Source organism: Leopardus geoffroyi, chromosome B3 (genome assembly GCF_018350155.1).
Source record: "Leopardus geoffroyi isolate Oge1 chromosome B3, O.geoffroyi_Oge1_pat1.0, whole genome shotgun sequence".
Classification (NCBI taxonomy): domain Eukaryota; kingdom Metazoa; phylum Chordata; class Mammalia; order Carnivora; family Felidae; genus Leopardus; species Leopardus geoffroyi.
Genome location: NC_059337.1, coordinates 104,820,870 through 104,841,940, shown reverse-complemented (window position 1 = coordinate 104,841,940; position 21,071 = coordinate 104,820,870). Strand labels below are relative to the sequence as shown.

The following is a 21,071-nucleotide window of genomic DNA, read 5'->3' as shown; positions in this document are numbered from 1 at the left end:
TCTTACTCATTTTATTTTCTCCCCTCTACTCTCTGCATAAGTCAGATGGTTGTAGGGAGGATTTGCAGAACTCTTATCAAGAGCAGGTATTGTCTATACACAGTAAAGGGAGCTAGCTGGCTCACACTTCGAGACTCAATGTCACTGCATCATGGCAGTTTCTCCTAATCGCTTTCCACCCCATCCCTTAACCAGTGCTTCTCCTCTGCCTCCATATGGCCTAGTATCTACCATCTTTGGCCCTTATCACACTTGTGTTGGATGTGTGTTCTGGCTTTCCACTAGGATATGAGCTTACGTCTTTCACTTTTGAACCCCTGGCACCCAACTAGCTAACCAGCTCCTGGTGATCTGATTGATTACCAAGTATTTTGTTGAATATATAAATGAAAGAATACCAGTTTTCATCTTCTAGAGGCCTTGGCCCTGAGAATTCAGTACGGTTTATAAGACTCGGAAGTCATGTGGTAATTGCTGTGTTTGTCATTACTTGGTTTATATTCCCCAATTCAGAATTCACCTTAAAGGCTTGCTACCCCCCTTCCCCAAATAATTATAACAGAAAGCCTTAGCTACGGGAAAGTTTTTACTCCAGCGGGGCAGTCACGCCTGGCTCATTAAGCAATAGGAGGAACACATTCAGCACAAGAGAGTCAGCAGGTTCCGGAGAGGTAAAATGACTACCATCCACTCCCACTTGCAATCTGTGGACCACACCACTTTCTTAACCCCCGGGATAAACCTTGTGCTCAAAGGAGGTACCTGGAGACAGGAGAGAACTTGTAGGCAATTCTGCCTCCCTTCCCTCAGGATTCTACCACCTGGGATCTCAGCCTGGGGATTCAGGATGACCTCTGCTCCCCTTTAGTTTCCTGAGAGGTGCATAAAGTTATTGTGTTGAACTTGTTTTCTCTATCAAGGGAGAAGGCCTTTATGATCGTCACTTTCAGAAAGTTTTGCCTACTTTGATGTAAAAACTGCTGCTGAATTTTCTTAGTAAATGTAAAGATACAAAGCTGAACTCATCGTGCTCCCAGAAATACATTAAATAGTAATTTGTTCCGAGGTGGGAAACGATTTTGTGTCGTCAGGATTCGCCCTGTTCTTGGGGCACACATTGCTCTTCAATTTAAGAGCCAGCTTTGCTGCACTTTAAGAAAATCAAAAACAAAATTAAAAACACCTTAGTGGAATCTAACGACAAATATTTATTTCTCACTTACTTTTCATGTCAGCAGAGACAAGGCTGCCTTGGTTGGCTTCTGCTCATTCTCCCACAGAGACTGAAAAGACAGCTCCTATTTGGGAATTTCCATTCTAGTGACAGAGAAGAAGAGCAAAAGAGTTTAGTGGGACTTTGTCATGCCTCTTAACAGTTCTGCTGGGCCATGGCATACCTCACACCTCCCTGCTCACATTTGATTAGACAAAGCAGGACATGTGGCCAAGGCCGAAGTCTCTGGGGCTGAAATATGTAATGCTTTTATAAGAAAGTGGGTAGGATACATGGAAGGGCAGTGTAGCATCCACCAAGTTCATGAGCATTGTCATGGCTTGGATGGGGGATGAGATATATACTGTAACTTACAGAGCAGAGATTCTGGAGAGAAGGTGAGCCAGAGTTATCAGTCTCTTTAAATGATGGTAAAAAAAGAAAAACACTGGTAATTCTACTGTGTACCTCTTTGGTCACTGTTTTATAACCTGATTTCCACACATTTGTATTCCTTTCCTGTTTTCAGGGGATGATGGAACACAGACTCATCCTGAGAACAGCAGCCAAGAAAACAGAATCAAGGCTCGCTGCCGGTCATGCACGTCCATGGTTCTGAAGGCCGTCTGGGGACTTTTGATCATCTTGTCAGTCTCATCGTCTTGGGTTGGAACCACACAGATTGTAAAAATTACTTACAAGAACTTCTACTGTCCATTTTTCATGACTTGGTTTTCAACAAACTGGAACATTATGTTTTTCCCAGTCTACTATTCTGGTCATCTGGCCACTGCTCAAGAAAAGCAGTCTCCAATGAAAAAATTCAGGTAGGTTTCATGTTAAATGGCCAACACGAGATGTTTTAAAATAACTTTATGAAAATATCCATCACTTTATCTCTTTGGAATATGAACCGAGTTGACTTGGGGAGTGTGGAGAGCTCGGATCTAGGGTTGGTAATGAATACATGAGCACTAGGAAGAAGAATCTGGGCCCCCCACCAAAAAAATTATTGAATGTCTACCACATGACAGGTGCTGTGCTGGTGCTTTTGTAGATCTTACTTAATTAATCATCATTGGTGGTAACATCTACCTTTGAGGGTGGTGGTATTATTCCCATTTTAACACAAGAGGAAACAGGTTTAGAAAGATTACATGACCTGTCCAAGGTCAATACTTCCAAATGACCCAGATTTCAATCCAGAATTATCTCTGAAAGTCATGCTTTAAAAGAACACCCTAGTGTCTCAGGCCCAGAAAAAAAAAAAAAAAAAACTGTATTCATAAGATTGTGATAAAAACATTTGCTCAATATTCTGGAAGCTGTGGTGCCTAAGCAGATAAAGAGACCTGGTTTCATGCAAAAGGAAGTTTGGCCCTGATGGTTTAGAAGATGTCATTCTTTGCTGGCTAGGAGCACATGGGGCCTTCACTGTTGGTTCACCGGCTCTGAACCTGGTAGTGCCATGGTTCCAGTAGTTTTTCTGTGCTGAACTTGGCTTCTGCAGCACCATCTTGGAAAGCTCAGGAAGCTGACAGGACCAGCCCTGCACAGCACCCAATGGGAGAGGGACAGTTGTCCACACCAGCTTATTGTTCCTTGGTAGAATGGAAATAAGTACATTTTGCAGAAGCCGAAATAACATTTCTTTCTTGCCCCTGTACTTACTGAAAAGAATTTATCAGACAAACTGCAAAGCGTGTACCTTCAACTTCCATTTTCTATCACCAGCTTGGAAGTGCCCTGAAATATTAGAGTCACACTGTGAGCTGATTTTCCATGGTACCCATGATAATGCAATTAAAATTAAAACCAATTTACAAAAAAATAAATGTTTTCTGGTTTGAAGGAAAGAAATAAGTCTTATACCTATTTGTGACTGCTAAAGATACTTTGTATTTGATTCCCATCAAAATAGACATGATCTTGGGGGAATAATAAGGTTTTTTTTTTGTTTGTTTGTTTAAAATGTTTATTTATTGAGAGAGAGAGAAAGCTGGCGAGCTAGAGAGGGGCAGAGAGGGAGATACAAAATTGCAATCAGGCTCCAGACTCTGAGCTGCCAGCAACAGAGTCCCATACGGGGCTCGAACTCACAAACCGTGAGATCATGACCTGAGCTGAAATTGGATGCTCCACCGACTGAGCCACCCAGGCGCCCTGGGGCATAAGTTCTTTTTAATAACAATATTTAATAAGCGATTGCAGGGGACATGATGATCAGACTAAAATTCTCCCTGTCTGAAAATAGTTTACCCATAGCATGTATGTTTTACTCCAGCGCTCCTAGGGTTTGGACACACATACTGATAAAAACAACAAAAGTTTAGTATGGGATGCGGTACCTCAGAATGCCTCAAAGCAAGCCAAGTGGGTTTTATTTAAGATAACACATTTACACCAAGAGGCTGCTGCTGACAGAAATGTTTTGGGAATGAGTTTCATCTCCACTACATCTCTCATGTCTGACTAACTCTACATTTAGTGAGACCTGTGATTTGACGAGACACCTCCACCTGTTAGTGCAGGTAGAGTGAACTTGACCATTTCTGAAGCCGAATCAAAGAGCTTTTATTGTCAGAGAACATTGTCTTTGAAGAGAATATTCTCCAGAGGGCCCCTCCGTATGAGAGGTAAACATTGCCAGAAAATCCCAAGATCCTTGATCTTTTTGCCTTGTAGACTCATTAACGCCATCTGCCAAGGAGGCCCTCCCCGAAGCTCTCGTGGCAGAACACGGGGAAAACAGACTTAGTGTATGAGACTGGAAACAGAATTTGTCCCGTTGCACCAGACCCTCTATTTTCTCATTTTCTTTGAATGGGATGAAAGCATTTTCAGTGGTTTTCTTATCACTAACCTCAAAAGGATTTTCAATAACGTATCAGATCTAGATCGTGGGAATTGTGCATTTGGAAATTGTTTTGGATATTACAATCATTTCATATAAACTATGAAGAGAATTTAATTGTATCACATGAATTTTAAATTTAATAAGAAAAAATTTATAAGCCATAGTTTTGACAGGGGTGTTTCCTTAAAGGAAAAAGTCTCTAGAAACCATGAAGCTAGAGCTAAAGATATATTTGTCTATGTCATACACCTATGAAATGTGCTTAAGATGTCATCTGACATACAGAAGGGGTTCAGTAACTACTGAGTGCTATAAAAATGTTGAACATAATTAAATTATTAGTGTCCCCCGGCTTCTAAGCTTCAGTCTAAGCTTTACCACCCATCAGTGCCTCTTGTCTAGAAATTCTGATCTCATCATTTCTAGGAGAGACCAGTTACTTGCTTATTGATACAAAGAAATCGTTTCTTTTTTTGAATTTTCCCATTTCTTAGTACATAATGCTTAAATAGCATAAAGTTCTACACAGGTGACCTGGCGTTTGAGCAGAGAGCATTTTTAATTCCTGCTATAGCAGTGACAAACAGGGAGGAGAAGGTTGGCAGTGAGAGGAGGGAGAAAGAGGGGAACACTAAGGAAGCCAACACCAGGGAGGGGGACAGGATGAGCCAGGTGAAAGGAACAATCTCCACCCCCTTGGGGGAGGGGCTCTCCCTGTCCCTCCCCGTGGGTTCAGAATGTGTGCTCTCCTGGATTCAAAGTCTTTGCTTGAGAGCCCTGAACCCAGCATGACGGTGGGCTCTGGGAAGGAAGAACCATCACTGGCCAGGGCCAATGATATGAAAAGAAATCCTTTCATCAGAAATGGGTTTGTTGTGGTTCTTCATAAATGTGTATTTAAAAAGCCATTTGGGGGGCGCCTGGTGGCTCTGTGGGTTGAGCGACCCACTTCGACTTAGGTCATGATCTCAGGGGTACTTGTGACAGCACTGGGTTCTCTGCTGTCTGCGCAAGCCTGCTTCGGATCCTGTCTCCGTCCCTCCCCTCCACCACCCCCCGCCCCCCCGCTCGTGCTGGCTCATGCTCTCTCAAAAATAAACATTGAAAAAATATAAAGGAATATTTAAAAGTTTTTTAAATACATAAAAAGCCATTTAGTAGTTATAGATATCAGGATGAGCCCATGACTCTGAACGCCAGCTCTCTCCAGCAGACTTTCTCACAGGGCAGATCCCTTTGGGAGCACGACCAGAATGCAGAAAACGAACAGAATGCAGAAAATGCCAGGATGTCCCAGGCAAACTGCTGCTTGGTCTGTGTGTGGCTCTGATTCACAGTATCTCCTTGGCTGCAGGGCTTGAGAGATGCTGTCCATTTCCCTGTGTGTGTGAGCGTGCGCGATTTCTGTTTACAAAAGAATTTGTTTTTAGGTTATTTCATCCCTTCCTTGAAGTTTTGTCTCTTTCAAGTTAAAATTTACCTTCAGGAAATCACATTTTTTAAAAAGTTTATTTATTTTGGGAGAGACAGCACGTGAGTATGTATGAGTGCAAGTGAGGGAGGAGCACAGAAAGAGGGAGAGAGGGAGAATCCCAAGCAGGCTCCTTGCTGTCAGCCCAGAGCCTGTCTCGGGGCTCAAATCCACGAACAAAACCGTGAGATCATGACCTCAGCCGAAATCGAGGGTCCCATGCTTAAATCACATTTTTATTTAAAAACAATCCTTCCTTTTTCGTTGTCTCCCACATAAACAGTAAAACTATTACACAAGTTTCTATATGTGCAATATGCATTTTTAACCTCCCTGGATTTGCTGGCCTACAATTCCCAGAATTCTCAGCTGCTGGGAAGCAGCGTTTGCCATGAGACTTGACATTGAAGGCCATACTCCAATGCTTAGAGCCTCATCACTTTGTCACTCCCTCCCTCCATATGGCCCTCCTGTGGAGTAAGTTGCTTCATGCGTGTGAGGCAGACATTGGCTAGAGATTACTTTGGTTTGCAATACTTTGAGGCACAACTGTTTCTCTTCAGAAAAACTTAGAAGAAAAACTAATGCTAATAACCAACTAGAACCGCGTAATTTCATTATAACCATGCAAACATTAGGAACTTGTTGCTTAAACAAGATATTTATGCTACTTTTGAAAACACTTCCTGGAACATTATAGTTGCCCAGTAAATGCTTGGATGTTCATGAACAACTGAATAAAAAAATAAATAAATCTGAGTTATCCCAATGGCGAGCCTATTTTCAGTCCATAGTCAAAGTTTTTCTATCATATCATTATTGCTTGTCTGTATCACTAGTTTGAACGTTTTGATTGAAATGGCACCTTGGTTTAATCATCAAATAGTGGTGCCTGGGTGGCTCAGTCGGTTAAGCGTCTGACTTTGGCTCAGGTAATGATCTCATGGTTCGTGGGTTTGAGCCCCGTGTTGGGCTCTGTACTGACGGCTCAGAACCTAAAGCATGCTTGGGATTCTCTGTCTCCCTCCCTCTCTCTCTCTCTCTGCCCCTGCCCCACTCACGCTATGTCTCTCTGTCTCTTTCTCAAAAATAAACATAAAAAAAATAAGCAAATAGAGATCAAAGATTTAACGGAACTGATTATTTTTATACAATTAAATTCATGTAATTCCTCCAAAACAGCCAATTGTGTGTATATAAATACAACTTGCATTTGATTACTTATTTATTTTATCATTTGGAGGTCATCACAGAACCTTCCTTCATTTTTTTTTTTTTTCCTGTCTTAAAAATGCTAGAGGAAAAACAAATTATTCAACTGGGCAGAAACATAAGGAAGAGGCATAGTTTTTTAGGAAAAATAAAATTCCAAATTATGTGTGGCTCTCCACCATATGTGAAGCTGCAAGTTGTCTATACCTGTTCACACAGTAGCGACCCTCCTGGTCCTATTGCATTTGCCCATTGGGAAAGAACCTTCTCTCTCTTCTAACAGTAACTCTGAAAATGACTCATTTCCCTATTTCTCCAGGCTTCTCTGAGAATGAATGGCTGTCCCAGCCATCTCGAGAGAATATCTAGACAGGAAAGGGCCTTCGCTCTGCGCCTGGAGAGACATGGGCTCTTTTCCATGGAACCCTCTGCCCCTGTAGTGGCCCAGAGATGGGAGGCCTGGGTTCAGTAAGTTCCACAGATGCATGATGGGCATTGGCGTTTGTGCTCTTGCCAGAAAATGACCGTCAAGAGTTAGACAACACAAAGTATGTCACAATTAATACCTGACAACCTTTTTTTCTTTCCTAGGGAATGCAGTCGGATTTTTGGTGAAGATGGTCTGACATTGAAGCTCTTCCTTAAAAGAACTGCTCCCTTTTCTATTCTATGGACTTTGACTAATTACCTGTATTTACTGGCTTTAAAGAAGTTGACAGCCACGGATGTCTCTGCTCTGTTCTGTTGTAACAAAGCCTTTGTCTTCTTGCTGTCGTGGATCGTGCTGAAAGACAGGTTCATGGGAGTGAGGGTAATGGCACACTTGATTCAATGTGTGAGGCCACCCATAATTGTAGATCCTTGGCATCAGGAGTGCTGCTTTGTTTCATGAAATTTCTGTAAAACTTTCCCCATTGGTTCTGAGTACAAATTAGAATTTGAAGATGCATTAGAACACCCAGGCAGTTACAATATCATGAAAAGACAGAGATGGTCTCCCTTGGGCAGTCGGCTGATTTCGACAGGAGGCACTAAAACAGAGAAGATAAGTTCTTTTTTTAGAATTAATGGTGTGACCAACTCCTTCTATCCTCAGGGTGAAGGGGTCTGGGAAAATTAGTCACAGCAAAGATTATGATTTTTTTTTTTCAGTTACCATACATTGGGACAATTCCCTCATGCTTTCCCTCCCCCCAGCCCGAGATGGATTTAATTAACATTGGTGTAAGTAGATAAGGTTACCAAACAGTAATTAAAGTCACTGGTAATGGCACAATGCTGTTAAAAGTGGCTATATAGCTAGCGTGACTAATCCAGAAATGGAACGAAAAGCACCAACTTGTACTTTGGGGTACAGATCCTCAATTGAACTGTATTAAATTTCCACCGACCACTTCAGTTCTGAGTTTATTCCTTTCAGAAGTGATATGGACTTCTTAAAAGATTTTATCTTGCATGCTTGTTCTGTTAGATTGATGGAAAGTCATGGAGGTTTCAGGAGCCAGATCTCATTCATGTATCTGGAATGCCACCATGACGAAAATATTGAGAAAATAATTCTTTAGAAAGAGTAGAAATGAAATGAAAAGCCTTTTCCCAGAAGACAAACATCACACAATTCTTCTCTGAAAGAGATGTCCAAGACTGGATGTGAAACATATTTTGCTATCAAAATATTGTTCTTACTGCAATGATCCCAGGGTCCTTGTCCCCCTAATTGCTGAAATTAATATTAGAAAGAGAGTTGATGACAGCCATTAACCCTTAAAACTTCTTTTTAATAGCAAATTCTGATTATGTCTTGGGAGATGCTACTCAGAAATTCAGAATGGAAGCTTGACATGAACGAGAAGTAGAAAGCTACAGTAGAAGACAAAATGAGAGGGGCAACCGGGTGGCTCTGTAGGTTGACTTCGGCTCAGGTCATGATCTCACGGTCCATGAGTTTGAGCCCCACATCGGACTCACTGCTGTCAGCCTATCAGCACAGAGCCTGCTTCAGATCCTCTGTACGCCTCTCTCTGCCCCTCCCCCGCCTGTGCTCTCCCAAAATAATAAAAAATAAAAAATAAATAAAAGAAGAAGATAAACTCTGAATCAGTCCAGGATGCATTAGAGTATACCCAGATATGGTACGACACTCTCCCCCAGCCAATCGTAGATTTGACATCCAGAAAGCTTAGCATCGTGTTTTTGCACATCGAGCACCCATGCTAGCTGCCTACCATCAGGTACCCTGACAAATCCTGGAGAGCGGGGACCTTCCCTGCACTGCTTGCTGCCCCATTCAGGATGGGCTATATAATTCGTGGGACCTAGTGTGGAATGCAAACACAGGGATCACTCTTTAAAACATTATCAATAATTTCAAGACAGCAACAACAGAGCATGAAACCAAGGGCAAGACCCTTCTAATCATGAAGCCCTATGCATCTTCACAGGCCATATGCCCATGAAGCCAGCTCTGCCTCTATCTCGAATACCTAGAATAATGCAGGGGACAAAATGGAGCTCAGTAGATATTTGAGGATATAGTAAATAAATTCATGTTTACGAGGACTGTCTCTTTTCTATTTGCTAGCATCATGGATTATCCATGAGAGTTTGGAAGGCCTTGTCAGAAGAAGGGGAAAGAGAGGAGATATAGGGTCTTTTTTTTGCCTTTTCAATGGCATCTGAATACTCAAAGGGAATCAATACATTCACTATCAGATTTACCAGTGAGAAAATCAGTTGTTTTAGAGTGAATTAATGCATTTAACCATGGAACTTAACTGATGCAAGATGTCCTATCAAAAGAGGTTCTGTGTTTGAGAGTTAAAAAAAAAAAAAAAAAAAAAAAACTCAGCTGTGTAACTTATATTTAAACCAAAGATTTAGGGAATCTGCCAAGAGGCCACAAACCATTGCCATTTTAAAATTGGCATCTATGGGACGCCTGAGTGGCCCAGTCGGTTGAGTATCCAACTCTTGATTTTGGCTCAGGTCATGATCAGCCCATGGATCAAGCCCCACATTAGGCTCTGCACTAAGCGTGGAGTCTGCTTAAGATTCTCTCTCTCTCAAATAAAAAATTAAAAATAAATTGGCACCTATAGTGGGTTCAATGATGGTCCTCAATAAGGTGCCCACACCTTCATCCCCAGTCCTTATGAATGTGACCTTTTTTGAAGGCATATTTTTTCTTTTTCATTTTGTATTTTTATTTTTTTGAATATGATTTATTGTCAAGTTGGCTAACATATAGTGTGTAAAGGGTGCTCCTGAATTTTGGGGTAGATTCCCATGGTTCATTACTTACATACAACATCCAATGCTCATCCCAACAAGTGCCCTCCTCAATGCCCATCACCCATTTTCCCCTCTCCCTGCCCCCATCTGCCCTCAGTTTGTTCTCTGTATTTATGAGTCTCTTATGGTTTGCCTCCCTTCTTCTCTTTGTAACTATTTTTCCCCTTCCCTTCCCCCATGGTCTTCTGTTAAGAGTCTCAAGATCCACATTTGAGTGAAAACATATGATATCTGTCTTTCTGACTTACTTCACTTAGCATAATACCTTCCAGTTCCATGGAATGAAATGGCGTGATTTCATTCTTTCTCATTGCCAGATAGTATTCTATTGTATGTATAAACCATGTCTTTATCCATTAGTTGATGGACATTTGGGTTCTTTCCATAATTTGGCTATTGTTGAAAACACTTTGCAGGCACAATTAACATAAGGATTTAGAAAGAGGAGATCATCCTAGAGTATTTAGGTGGCCCTAATTCCAGTAACAGATATCCTTATAAAAGACAAACACACAGGAGAGACGCACAGAAGAGGAAAAGGCAATGTGACCAGACAGAGATTGGAGTGCTATGGCCACAAGCCCAAGAAAGCCAGGGAAGCTACCAGAACCTGGAAGAGCCAAGGGATGCTTTCTCTCCTAGAGCTGCCGCTGGGAGCATAGGTGTGCTGGATTGTGAACTTCTGGCCTCCAGAACTGTGAGAAAATAAATTTCTGTTGTTTTTAGTCACCAGGTTTGTGGTAATTTGTTACAGCAGCCTCAGGAAACTAATACCGCCTCTGTAAGTAATAAGACCCAATAGAAAAAAAATGTCAAATAGCCAATGAGCACTTGTTAATAAATATACACATACATTTATATACATAAATTAAGATATCATAGATGGCAAAATGGTAAACAATGTCAAGCATGCTGGTAGAAGTCACATGTTTTTCTTCTTAAATGACAGGAAATGCTTCACTCCTCACTGTGAAACATTAGGAAGTGTTTAATGTCATGCCAAGGTGTAATTTTAATGATGCCCATAATCAGGTCATGGAATATGAGAAGAACCGAAACATAGTCAGCATTTTGCCTTTTGACAGTATCAGCCATTCTTTTTTTCATGAGACATATTGAGAACATGTATAATTGGGTCATTTGAGAAATTAAAAGAGGACAATTCGAATACTGACAACATAAATGTAGTTTTTATTGCCTACATCCATAAATAATCAAAGCATGGCCTGCAAAAGCCACTCCGCTTAGACTATTCTTTTTTTTATAGTTAAAGTGTTGCTTTCTTTTTAAAAAAATGTTTTATGTTTATTTATTTTTGAGGGAGACAGAGTATGAGCAGGGGAGGGGCAGAGAGAGAGGGAGATGCAGAATCCAAAGCAGGCTACAGGCTCTGAGCTGATAGCACAGAGCCTGACGTGGGGCTCGAACCCATGAATGGTGAGATTATGACCTGAGCCAAAGTCAGAGGCTTAACCGACTGAGCCACCCAGGTGCCCCTGAAAGTGGTGCTTTCAGTCATCAGATTAAAATGTGTATTTTTGATTCATTCTGAGGCTTCAGTGGTTTACAAATTGACAGTTTTTGGATTATAATTTTCATTTGGCCCCAAGAATGATCACATTTAAGATGATCACATTTCCTACTTCTGTTTTTCACATCAAAAATGATACCATGTGGGCGCCTGGGTGACTCAGTCAGTTAAGTGTCTCTCGATTTCGGCTCAGGTCATGATGCCATGGTTTGTGGGATCAAGCCCCGCATTGGGCTCTGTACTGACAGTGGGATCCCATTTGAGATTTTCTCCCTGCCTCTCTCTGCCCCTCCCCCCCTCACACCCACTCACTCTCTCTCTCAAAATAAATAAATAAACATTTTAAAATATGACACCACGGACAGAAAGAAGGATGCTTTAAGTAGTAAAACCAGTAAATATGTGTTTCTCTGGAGCACTAATTGGCTAGAAATAGCAATGCTCACCGAAAAATTAATTACATATTATGAATAACTTAATATTTTGTGTTTTTTTGGAATATTATTTGAATTACAGATGGAAAGGTAATTTTGTTGTACAATTATATTTCTTTCATAAAATCATTTCAGCCAATTTGCTGGTAAACATTGTGTTAAAAACCCTTTCATGACCAGTTGCTTACGGCTGATATATGATCATCCCATGAAAATTAGTAAACTTTTTAAAAAGATCTTTCTTTTTTAATTGCACAACTATTGGTGAGAATTCAGCTCTTTCAGCTTTGAGGAACCTGCCAGGTTCTCATCTTCAAGAACCTGTCTTGTTTAGCTACGGTTCTTAAATTCATGAAAACCAAAGAAATTGCATTAATAAAAAAAGGTTCTCCTCAAAGAAAATGAGCCACTGGTTGGGGGTTTTCTTCTCTGTCTCTGGTACCAGTTTCACTCAAATTGGAAAAGTAAATGTCAGACTGGAAAGTTGAAACTCTTTCTTTCAGATCTTGTCCCTCCTTTACGTTTTATATTACTAATTGAAAATTTTCTTTCATTTTTAAATTCCCCTGAACATAGGGAGAAAATTGGTCAGTGGTAAATGGTTCAGCACACCCCAAACTTCCTTAGCAGATTCAGGAAATGAATTTGTGTCTCTTCACTTTGACACCCACATATTTCCTAGCTGTAATTGGGTCCCTATGCAGTTAACTTTCCAAACTGTGCCTCGTTTGGACACTTTCCAAGATCCGCCAAGGACCGACTGGAGGATGTCAGTTAAACTGAATCTTTCATTGCTCAACCTGCACTTCTCCAAATTCAAACTGGGCTCCAGAGTGCCCTAAATCAGGGCCCTGGAGGTGAGCTCGTACTGATTCGTGCCAATATTACATATTTAGATAAGATTCAAGATCACCTTTTGTTTACATCTTGCCTTTGGTTGACATTGATGCTGTAGCTGTACATTCATGTGCAGTGCAGAATCTTCTACCCAGAACCTTCATGCTTCCTGGAGGAGGCACCAGAGGATGCGTAGCTGGGCTCATCCTTTTCATCCCCCTCCCTGGCGGGAGAAGAATTTGTGAATACAGAGGAAAAAGATGAGGTGGAATGGCTCTCCAATTTTATGCACACAAGGAATCCATAACCCCTTAACAAGATGTCATCAACAGATCTACTCTAGTCTCCACATGTGCCTGTTAGGTCTTTCCATCTGGCATTTCTTTCCCTCTTTTCTATCCTGGTCTCCCTTTGAGATCATTTTCAGACAGATTTTATTCATATAAAAATAGATGTGTGTGTAGGGGGGTGGAGCGTGGGAGTCTTGGTTTGGGGCTCTGAACTCCTTGAGTTGGACCTGTCCCCAGGCCCCCAGGCACCCTCCACCCACACACACACACACACACACACACACACACACACACACAATCTGTACAGCTATATACTGCCCACCTCTTTCATTTCTCACACTTCAACTCTTGTCCAATTTCACGGGATCTGAGTAAAACAGATGGTTCACCTTCATGGAACCTTAAATGTAGCATGCGGACAAGTTGAAGGATTCTGCATAGTCCCAGTTCCTTGAAAATGGACTCTATTGGGGAGCCTGGGTGGCTCCGTGGGTTACGCATCCAACTTCGACTCAGGTCATGATCTCGCAGTTTGGGAAGCCCCTCATCAGGCTCTCTGCTGTCAGCACAGAGCCTGCTTTGGATCCTCTGTGCTCCCCTCTTTCTGCCCCTTCCCTGCATTCACACATTCTCTCTCAAAAATAAGTAAAAAAGAAACATTTTTTTTAAAAGATAGAAAGAAAATGTACTCAGAGAGGACAAGGATGATCATCAGTGCAGGTCTCACTGGCCAAGCTATTAACGTGTAACCCACCTTGAGCTGCCGACCTTTAGTCTCGAACTTGAGAACAGTCCTGCCAGCAGTGTCGCTTTGAGGCCCTCCATTCTAGAGGCTGCTGTAGTCTCGGGATTCAGGGGTCCGTCGTGAGCCAGTGAAACGCCTCCATGCTCACCCAGCCTTAGAAACAGAGTTAACCACAAGGCAACTTGAGGAAAGCTATTCCAGTTGCAATTAGAAAGAGAAGCAATTAAAGCTTCATCTCAATACCCTGAACCCTAGAAGAACTGATATTGTTACTCAAATAATAATTCTGGAAGCCATTTTGTCAATGAGAAACACAGCGAAGTAATGAGGCTGGTAAACCCTCACGGAGATCAAGAGAAGGGCCAGACGCCTGTGGTTTTTGAGGGCCCGAGACGAAAAAGGAAAGAAATGACGATACAGGGAAATAAAAACAGGCAAAAGCCAGATGCTTCTCTGGCTTTTATCTCTAGCTATTTATCTACGAATTCTTTTAAAGATGACAGAAACGTAGCTTTCCTGCAGGGTCGCATGTGGTATATACCACGGTGAGAGTATCAAATGTTTACTCGAAAGCCCTCTTTGGGCTTTAGGAACACACTCAAACAGCCTCATGGTCCCCCTCTGATCAGCCCTGAAAGTTGATGGGAGGCTCTCACAGGGGGCTGAGCCTGCAAAGGAAGGTAGCTGGCTCAGGAAGAAATGTCCCTGAAGAGGTAGGCTGGGAAAATGGACTAAATAAATTCTTTTCCGCAGGGTACTCCCCTCCCCACCCCCCACCCAAGATGGGCACACCATGATGTGAGGGGACTGAGAGGTTTCCAAAGTTGAAACTGAGGCATTGGCAGTTTTATGGTCATTATGGTTACGAACATTCTCACCCAAAGCAGATTCAGGTCGTGGCAGTGGTGCATTTTCTGTCTTACTCAGAACAAGTCTGGTTGGCTAGAGGGCTGGAACTGGAATAGATTGTGAGGAGAGCCACGTTTTTCTGAAGCCAAACAGGTGCCGCCATGAAATGGTGTGTTTTCAGCAGAAGCGTCCCTCATACGGATGCTAATGGGCTCAAAGGCATTTTTGTGGCTGTCACCATGTGGATGTGCACACACGCGCATTTCCGACACAGTATTTAAGGCACTGGCTTTCTGCAGGCACATTTCCAGTGTCCTGAGCCCGAGAAGAGTCATTTTATGTCTTTTATTCAAAAGAATAGACTATTCATCCTTCCTTGATAACTGGTGAATTCTGAAGATGTCTGAGACTCAGATCTGTGCTGAGGCTATTTGTTCTCTGGAAATTTGAATAGTATTTATTCTGCAATTAACCAGTGGTGCCAAGGAGAGCCACTGTGGGAGCATCTGCATGACCACTCCACTGAGCCTTCCACCCAGCATTTTCCTGCATTTCCTAGATTAGCTGAGCTCTCGTCCTTTAGTTCCAACTCTGTAGATAAGAAGCACATTGAACATTTCTTAAAACGCAGCCACGGAAAATGTTCTATTAGCTGTGAGATTTAAGTAAAAAAATGTGGAAAATAATTTAGCTTATCTTCTCCCCCCCCCTCACAGCAAACCTATATAACCTATCAATTACTGTTCATACCATAGAAGAGAATTTTTCTAACATCTCAAATATTCAGATTTTCATGCTTGTAGAACCTAACTAACCACATTGTCCAGCCCTGCGACATGAAAAATGCTTCTCTCCATGAAAGCAATTGAAAGAAACACTGGCGTAATTGATAATGTCAATTTAAGTGGTCTGGCTAATATTTCCACAAGCACTTGAATATAAAATGTAATGGAGACCTTTAAGAGGCTCATCATAGTTATAATTTTGAATTGCTATAAAATTTATCATCTTTCTCCATACCCAATTTCTATCTGGGGAATACTTATAGTAGACATACTAAGCATATATATTTTTACTAAAGGCTGACTCAGAAAAGGAAGCGCTCCTAACTGAAGTCATAGCCGGGGGGTGATTAGTGTTAAATGTTCATCACTTTCTAGACAGTGTTTTTGTGTTTTATTTTATTTTGTATGGGCTGTTTGTTTTCATAATTCCCTAAACTCAGAATTATATATTATGCACAGTTGCCTAAACCCAAATATTATGGATTATACAATAATTTTGATAATTTTAAATATGAAACAGTACATCATGTTAAAGTTCATTACAATTAACACTGTATTCTATTAATCCCATCTTGATGTGAACAAGAAAACACAACTGATGCTTGGCTGAAAGAAAACAAATACCAATTCAAATTTATTGTCCTGCAAATTCAGTTTTATGAGGGAAATCTACTTGTGCACCTGAAGACTTCGACCCATGAATATTATTTAAACACACAAACAAAAACAAAATGCCAGTGTCTAACATGACTTTTCATTTGTCTGAAATCAGACTGCCCAAAGGATTGTTGCAAGTCCTTGGCTGAACTATAAATCCCCAAATCAAAGAAAATGATAACCCTCACACAATTTCTAAGTCTAGATAACCCCTACACCATGTTTATTTATGAGTCTATTACTTCTTGTTTGGAAAATTTCCTTGACATCTCATGGTGTGTGTATTAGATTCTATTCCCTATAGTTTGAGGCATGGTCTAACTAGAACACATGCCTGGGAGCTTTAGAGAATACGATATTCACTCAGCAAGAGAAACGCCTCCCATCAAGCAGCCTCCCGGAAAAACGCTTTATGAAGACGGTTTTTCACTGCTGACATGTCAGCGTCTGTTCTCAAGTACTCCTGCTGTTTTTCATAAAAGATGCTTTAGTATGAAGCTAGGTCTGAAACCAACAGTGCACTTGCTTTTCGTGGTCATTAACAAAAGAATTGCTTTAGCAGCATCTAAACGATAACGTGTCATCGCCACCATACTCTGCGCTGGCCTGGAGCAAGTCTATGGTTACATGTTGAAGATCTACATTTTGTTGCAATAAATAATTCACTAATATTCAGAAGGGCCCCAAAAAAACCCCACATACGTGGAAAAGCTCTCTACGGAGGAATTGACTTACTTGGGAATACTCAGAACTGAAACCTAACAAAATTAACTGCCATGTAACCTATAAATTTCTCGCAAAGTTGCATCTTGATTTAAAAGTGAGTGAGACTATTTCACAAGGAAATGACGTATTGTTTCCTATTCTAGGGCCTGTTATTTTCCTGTTTACTATAGCTTTGAAATGTTTTCCAGCAGAATCAGTTCAAGATCATTTAAGAAACAGATGTAAATCAGCATTTCACTAAGGGAGTGGACTCCTGTTTTGAATATTTCAAGCATCCTATCGAAATATAGTACCATTATGATTTCAATCAAATTTGTGCGGTTAATGATCTAGAGTAATGAGATGAAATTATCTTTTTTGTGGTTTAATTCGCACGTAAAAAGAAGGAAGAACGAGTCTCCCTTTGACATTCCAAGTACCAGTGAAAACTCTGCCCACTCCTTGTAAATCACTATAAGAGATGATTTGCTTTCCTTTCCCCCCACTCCCCGCCCCGTGGCTTAAATTTTGCCTCTTAGCTGCATCAATGTTAGGTCTCCCTAATCAAGTCCTGGTTATGTGTTGATCTTCAAAACCATGCATTGATCCAAGGAGCTGATTAAAACGTATGCTGAATTGTTTTGAAGAAAAAGCATACAGTATAGATGAAAATGCTCTGGAGTGATTTCCTGTGAAATTCATTTCGCCAACACGGATATTAATCTCTGGGAAGTTGAGCGAAAAAATTACACTAAAATTACTAACCCTTAATTAGAATGGGAGCAGCTTTTATATTCTCTGCCTGGATGTCTCAGGAGCATACTGATTTCTTGTTAATACTGACCCTTCTCACATTGAAACAGCGACGTACAAGAGGTAATTGGGGTTGAGGAAGCATTTAGCAACTCTCATGAAGTCTTCAATGGCTCGCTCTGAGATATGGAGGCATCAATTTTTTTTAATTCCTTTGCATTCTATTTGACAGATAGTTGCCGCAATAATGGCCATTACCGGCATTGTCATGATGGCATATGCAGATAATTTCCACACTGATTCGATCATAGGAGTGGCCTTTGCAGTGGGTTCAGCCTCTACGTCTGCATTATACAAGGTATGTCATGCACTTTTTTGTGTAGTCATAGCTTAGACTTAAGTCATAAATGAAGGCAGGACAAAGAAAATCTTGGCTAGAGGGGGGGAAAATGTGGCTTAAATAAGAATAAGTACCATTTACTGAGTACTTGCCAGAAATTTTCACCTGTGTTAACTCACCCTTATGAGGCACAGGTACTTATCCCCACTTTCCAGATGAGGAAACTGAGGTTTGAAAGATTAAATAACTTGATTTCAGGAGTACTCCTGAAATCATTGTTGCACTATATGCTGACTAATTTGGATGTAAGTTTAAAAAAATAAAAAATAAAAATAAATACATAAATAATTAATTAAAAAAACTATTAAATAACTTGCCCAAGGCCACACAGATGGGAAGTGATAGCAAGATTTAAATTCCCACTGGCCACCTCCAAAGCCCATGCTCCCTGCCTCTGCCCCTCAGAAATCAACTGGTTGCAGCGGGGGCAGAGAAAGACCATTCTGCTCTTAAATTTCTTTACTTTAACTGCCACCGTCCTTATTTTAACTCCAATGAGGTGTTAAAAAGAACAAACAAGCTGTCACTTGAGAGTCGACTGCCATGTATTAACCCCAAGCCACAGGAACTCCGGTTATTAGCGAAATGAAGGATGTCCTCTCCTCTCTGATGGATACTCCTGGTCTGCACTGTGTACTTACCGCTCGTTCTCCACTGGAGCCGCCTGCCATCCGTGGAAAATCTATTCAGTCATTGCCCCTGACTTCAGAAGCAAGGACTGAGAGAGCAGATCTAAAAGGTTATCCCCAAAGCTCCACTTGTCAGAGCCTGCTTTCGGGATGTAGCTAAAGCCCTGTTCCACTTTCACCTCTCTTGGTGTTTCAATGAGAAGATTCTCTGTGAAAAGCAGAAAACGCCCTTTGCATCCCTCCTGGATGCCTGTTCTGATTATTCGCCAACACCGCGGCTCTGAAGGCACGGAGTCTATTTCCATATTGACATTTCCTGGCCCACTGATTCTGTGACAAGCTTGACAAGTTTTCACTCAATTGCCATTGGCGTCTAACTTGCCCCCAACTGAGACCCCACTGAGGTGTCTGATGTGACCAAAGGACAGCACGTGGTCAAGTCCTCTTAAGTCTCTCATGAGCAAAAATAATAAGTCCAGTTGACATTAAAAGCATGCCTGGAATTGCGGTGTCACTGGGATGGCTATCTCATGGAGACAATTCTCCTGACCATGCTACAGGGGTGTTCGTTCTGGGAGCGGTAATATTTGCTGACATGCATAAAACCATATGGGCACCATTGGAAAGATCTGCTCCCTTCGACATTGTTTGAGGATTCATATAGGAAGCAGAAGGGTTATAAAGTCAAGAAGTATGGACTAGAGGCCCAGCCCCTCCTCAGCCCAACGTAACTTGATGGTAGCCATTGACATCTCCTGGCTCTCTTCTTCCCCTGTACACAGACTTATATCCAGAAAAAAAAAAAATCGTTTTAATCTGAAGAATAAACACAGTATTTGTGCACGTGTCTTAAGCTCAGAGAGGAAAGTGCTTATAAATCCAAGGCACCATTATTATTCTCTCAACAACGTAATGACAGGCTCTCTCTGTCTAATTTAGTTTTCGGTATCTGTCGAAATAAGGGTAAAATGCATCCCATGCCTGAAGGGAAGAATTGATGGCATCTCAATCCTAGATTCTCCTGGGCTCGCGTGCACTCTTGTTTACCATTCACCCTATACCCGTAACTGAGGGCGGTGCTAACAGAGTACAGGACTTGCAGCAGTTTCCAACAGCACGAGTTCATTTTGTGGCCTTTGCTGTGTCATGTGAAGACGGCAGGGCATTTTAATCGCTTATTCACAGTCCACTTTGCGCCATGGAGGTGGTGGGATGAGGAGAAATAGAGGGTAAACTCTGGGCTGGTTAGCTCACTGTGTAGAACTTGCCTTTCTGCTCTGGCAAAGTCTCTAACTGTGTGGCTAAGGGGTTTCTCTCCCAATCCAGGTTTTGTTTAAGATGTTTCTCGGAAGTGCCAACTTTGGTGAAGCGGCACACTTTGTCTCCACGTTGGGTTTCTTCAATTTAATCTTCATCTCTTTCACCCCGGTCGTCCTGTATTTCACCAAGGTGGAACACTGGTCCTCATTTGCAGCTCTGCCGTGGGGCTATCTCTGTGGGATGGCCGGGCTGTGGCTGGGTAAGTGGCTCCGGGTTTTGCCTTCCATTCCCTATGTCACTTGACATTTCCTTGGATAGATGAATGATCATAGTAGGGTTATTCCCTTGGGAACCTTTGTCCTCTATTTTCCAAACTTATCTAAGGTTGGTTAATGGTTAGAAGGTCCTCTGCAGGCTATGGCTTGATTAGATCAGAGCTGTTCAACCGGTATACCTCCCATGGGTTAAGACGTGAGCTGGAGGCCCAGGGCACTCTGATCACCACTGGTCTTAAAGCAGCCTTGTCCATTCTTCATGGCATACTGTATGATGTTACAGTGTCCCAGGTGGATCACGGTGCATCAGGCAGAGGGAGAGAACAGATGGTGTATTCAAGGAACTCAGAATGGATCAAAATGGCTGACGCACCAAGTACAGGAAGAATGGGGAGGAAGGAAGAAGATGACCTCTGGAAGGAAGCAGGTCATGAAGGGCCTGGAAAGCTATTGAGGGGAGTGGACTTAAAATCCACTTAATGGTCTTTAAGCAGAGGTGACAGGCGCACATCTACATTTTAGTCACACACAGGCTGGCTGTGTGTGGAGCATGAATTTGAGATCGGAAGCCCTCAGCAGGCAAGAGGAGAAGGCAGAATTAGACTTGGTCTCCCTGCTAAGGAGGCTGTGCCTAGTCAATGGCCAATTGACTTGAACTTTTTAATGTTCTCTCTCAAAACTCCCCAAACTCAAGGTAGTCTGCTTCACCTGAGCAACCAGGGGGCTCCCACTTTCTAGCTGTGTTGCTTCTGTCACTGGACTTAAGAGGAACCTGAAAAATAACAAGCCTGCTCTTCCCGCCCCAAGCAGTTGAACAACAGCAACCGCTAAATGACTCAGTGTCCCCTTAATCAGAACCAAATCGCTTTCATCCTGC

General features: G+C 41.8%; 1 protein-coding gene and 1 long non-coding RNA gene across 2 annotated transcripts in view; one reads left to right on the top strand and one right to left on the bottom strand.

The window, feature by feature from the left end:
* Nucleotides 1-21,071, top strand: part of SLC35F4 (solute carrier family 35 member F4) — a 250,186-nt gene that overhangs the window by 216,852 nt on the left and 12,263 nt on the right. Inside the window, exons 3-6 of the mRNA XM_045451089.1 lie at nt 1,743-2,040; nt 7,345-7,564; nt 17,863-17,988; nt 19,986-20,178. Of these exons, the coding sequence (XP_045307045.1) occupies nt 1,743-2,040; nt 7,345-7,564; nt 17,863-17,988; nt 19,986-20,178 (837 nt within the window). The remainder of the gene's footprint in view (nt 1-1,742; nt 2,041-7,344; nt 7,565-17,862; nt 17,989-19,985; nt 20,179-21,071) is intronic.
* LOC123583903 lies at nt 2,867-13,036 on the bottom strand. The gene is made up of 3 exons (XR_006705043.1): nt 12,923-13,036; nt 7,442-7,537; nt 2,867-2,959 (listed from the first exon to the last, which is right to left on the bottom strand). It is a non-coding gene; the product is annotated as an uncharacterized LOC123583903 (long non-coding RNA).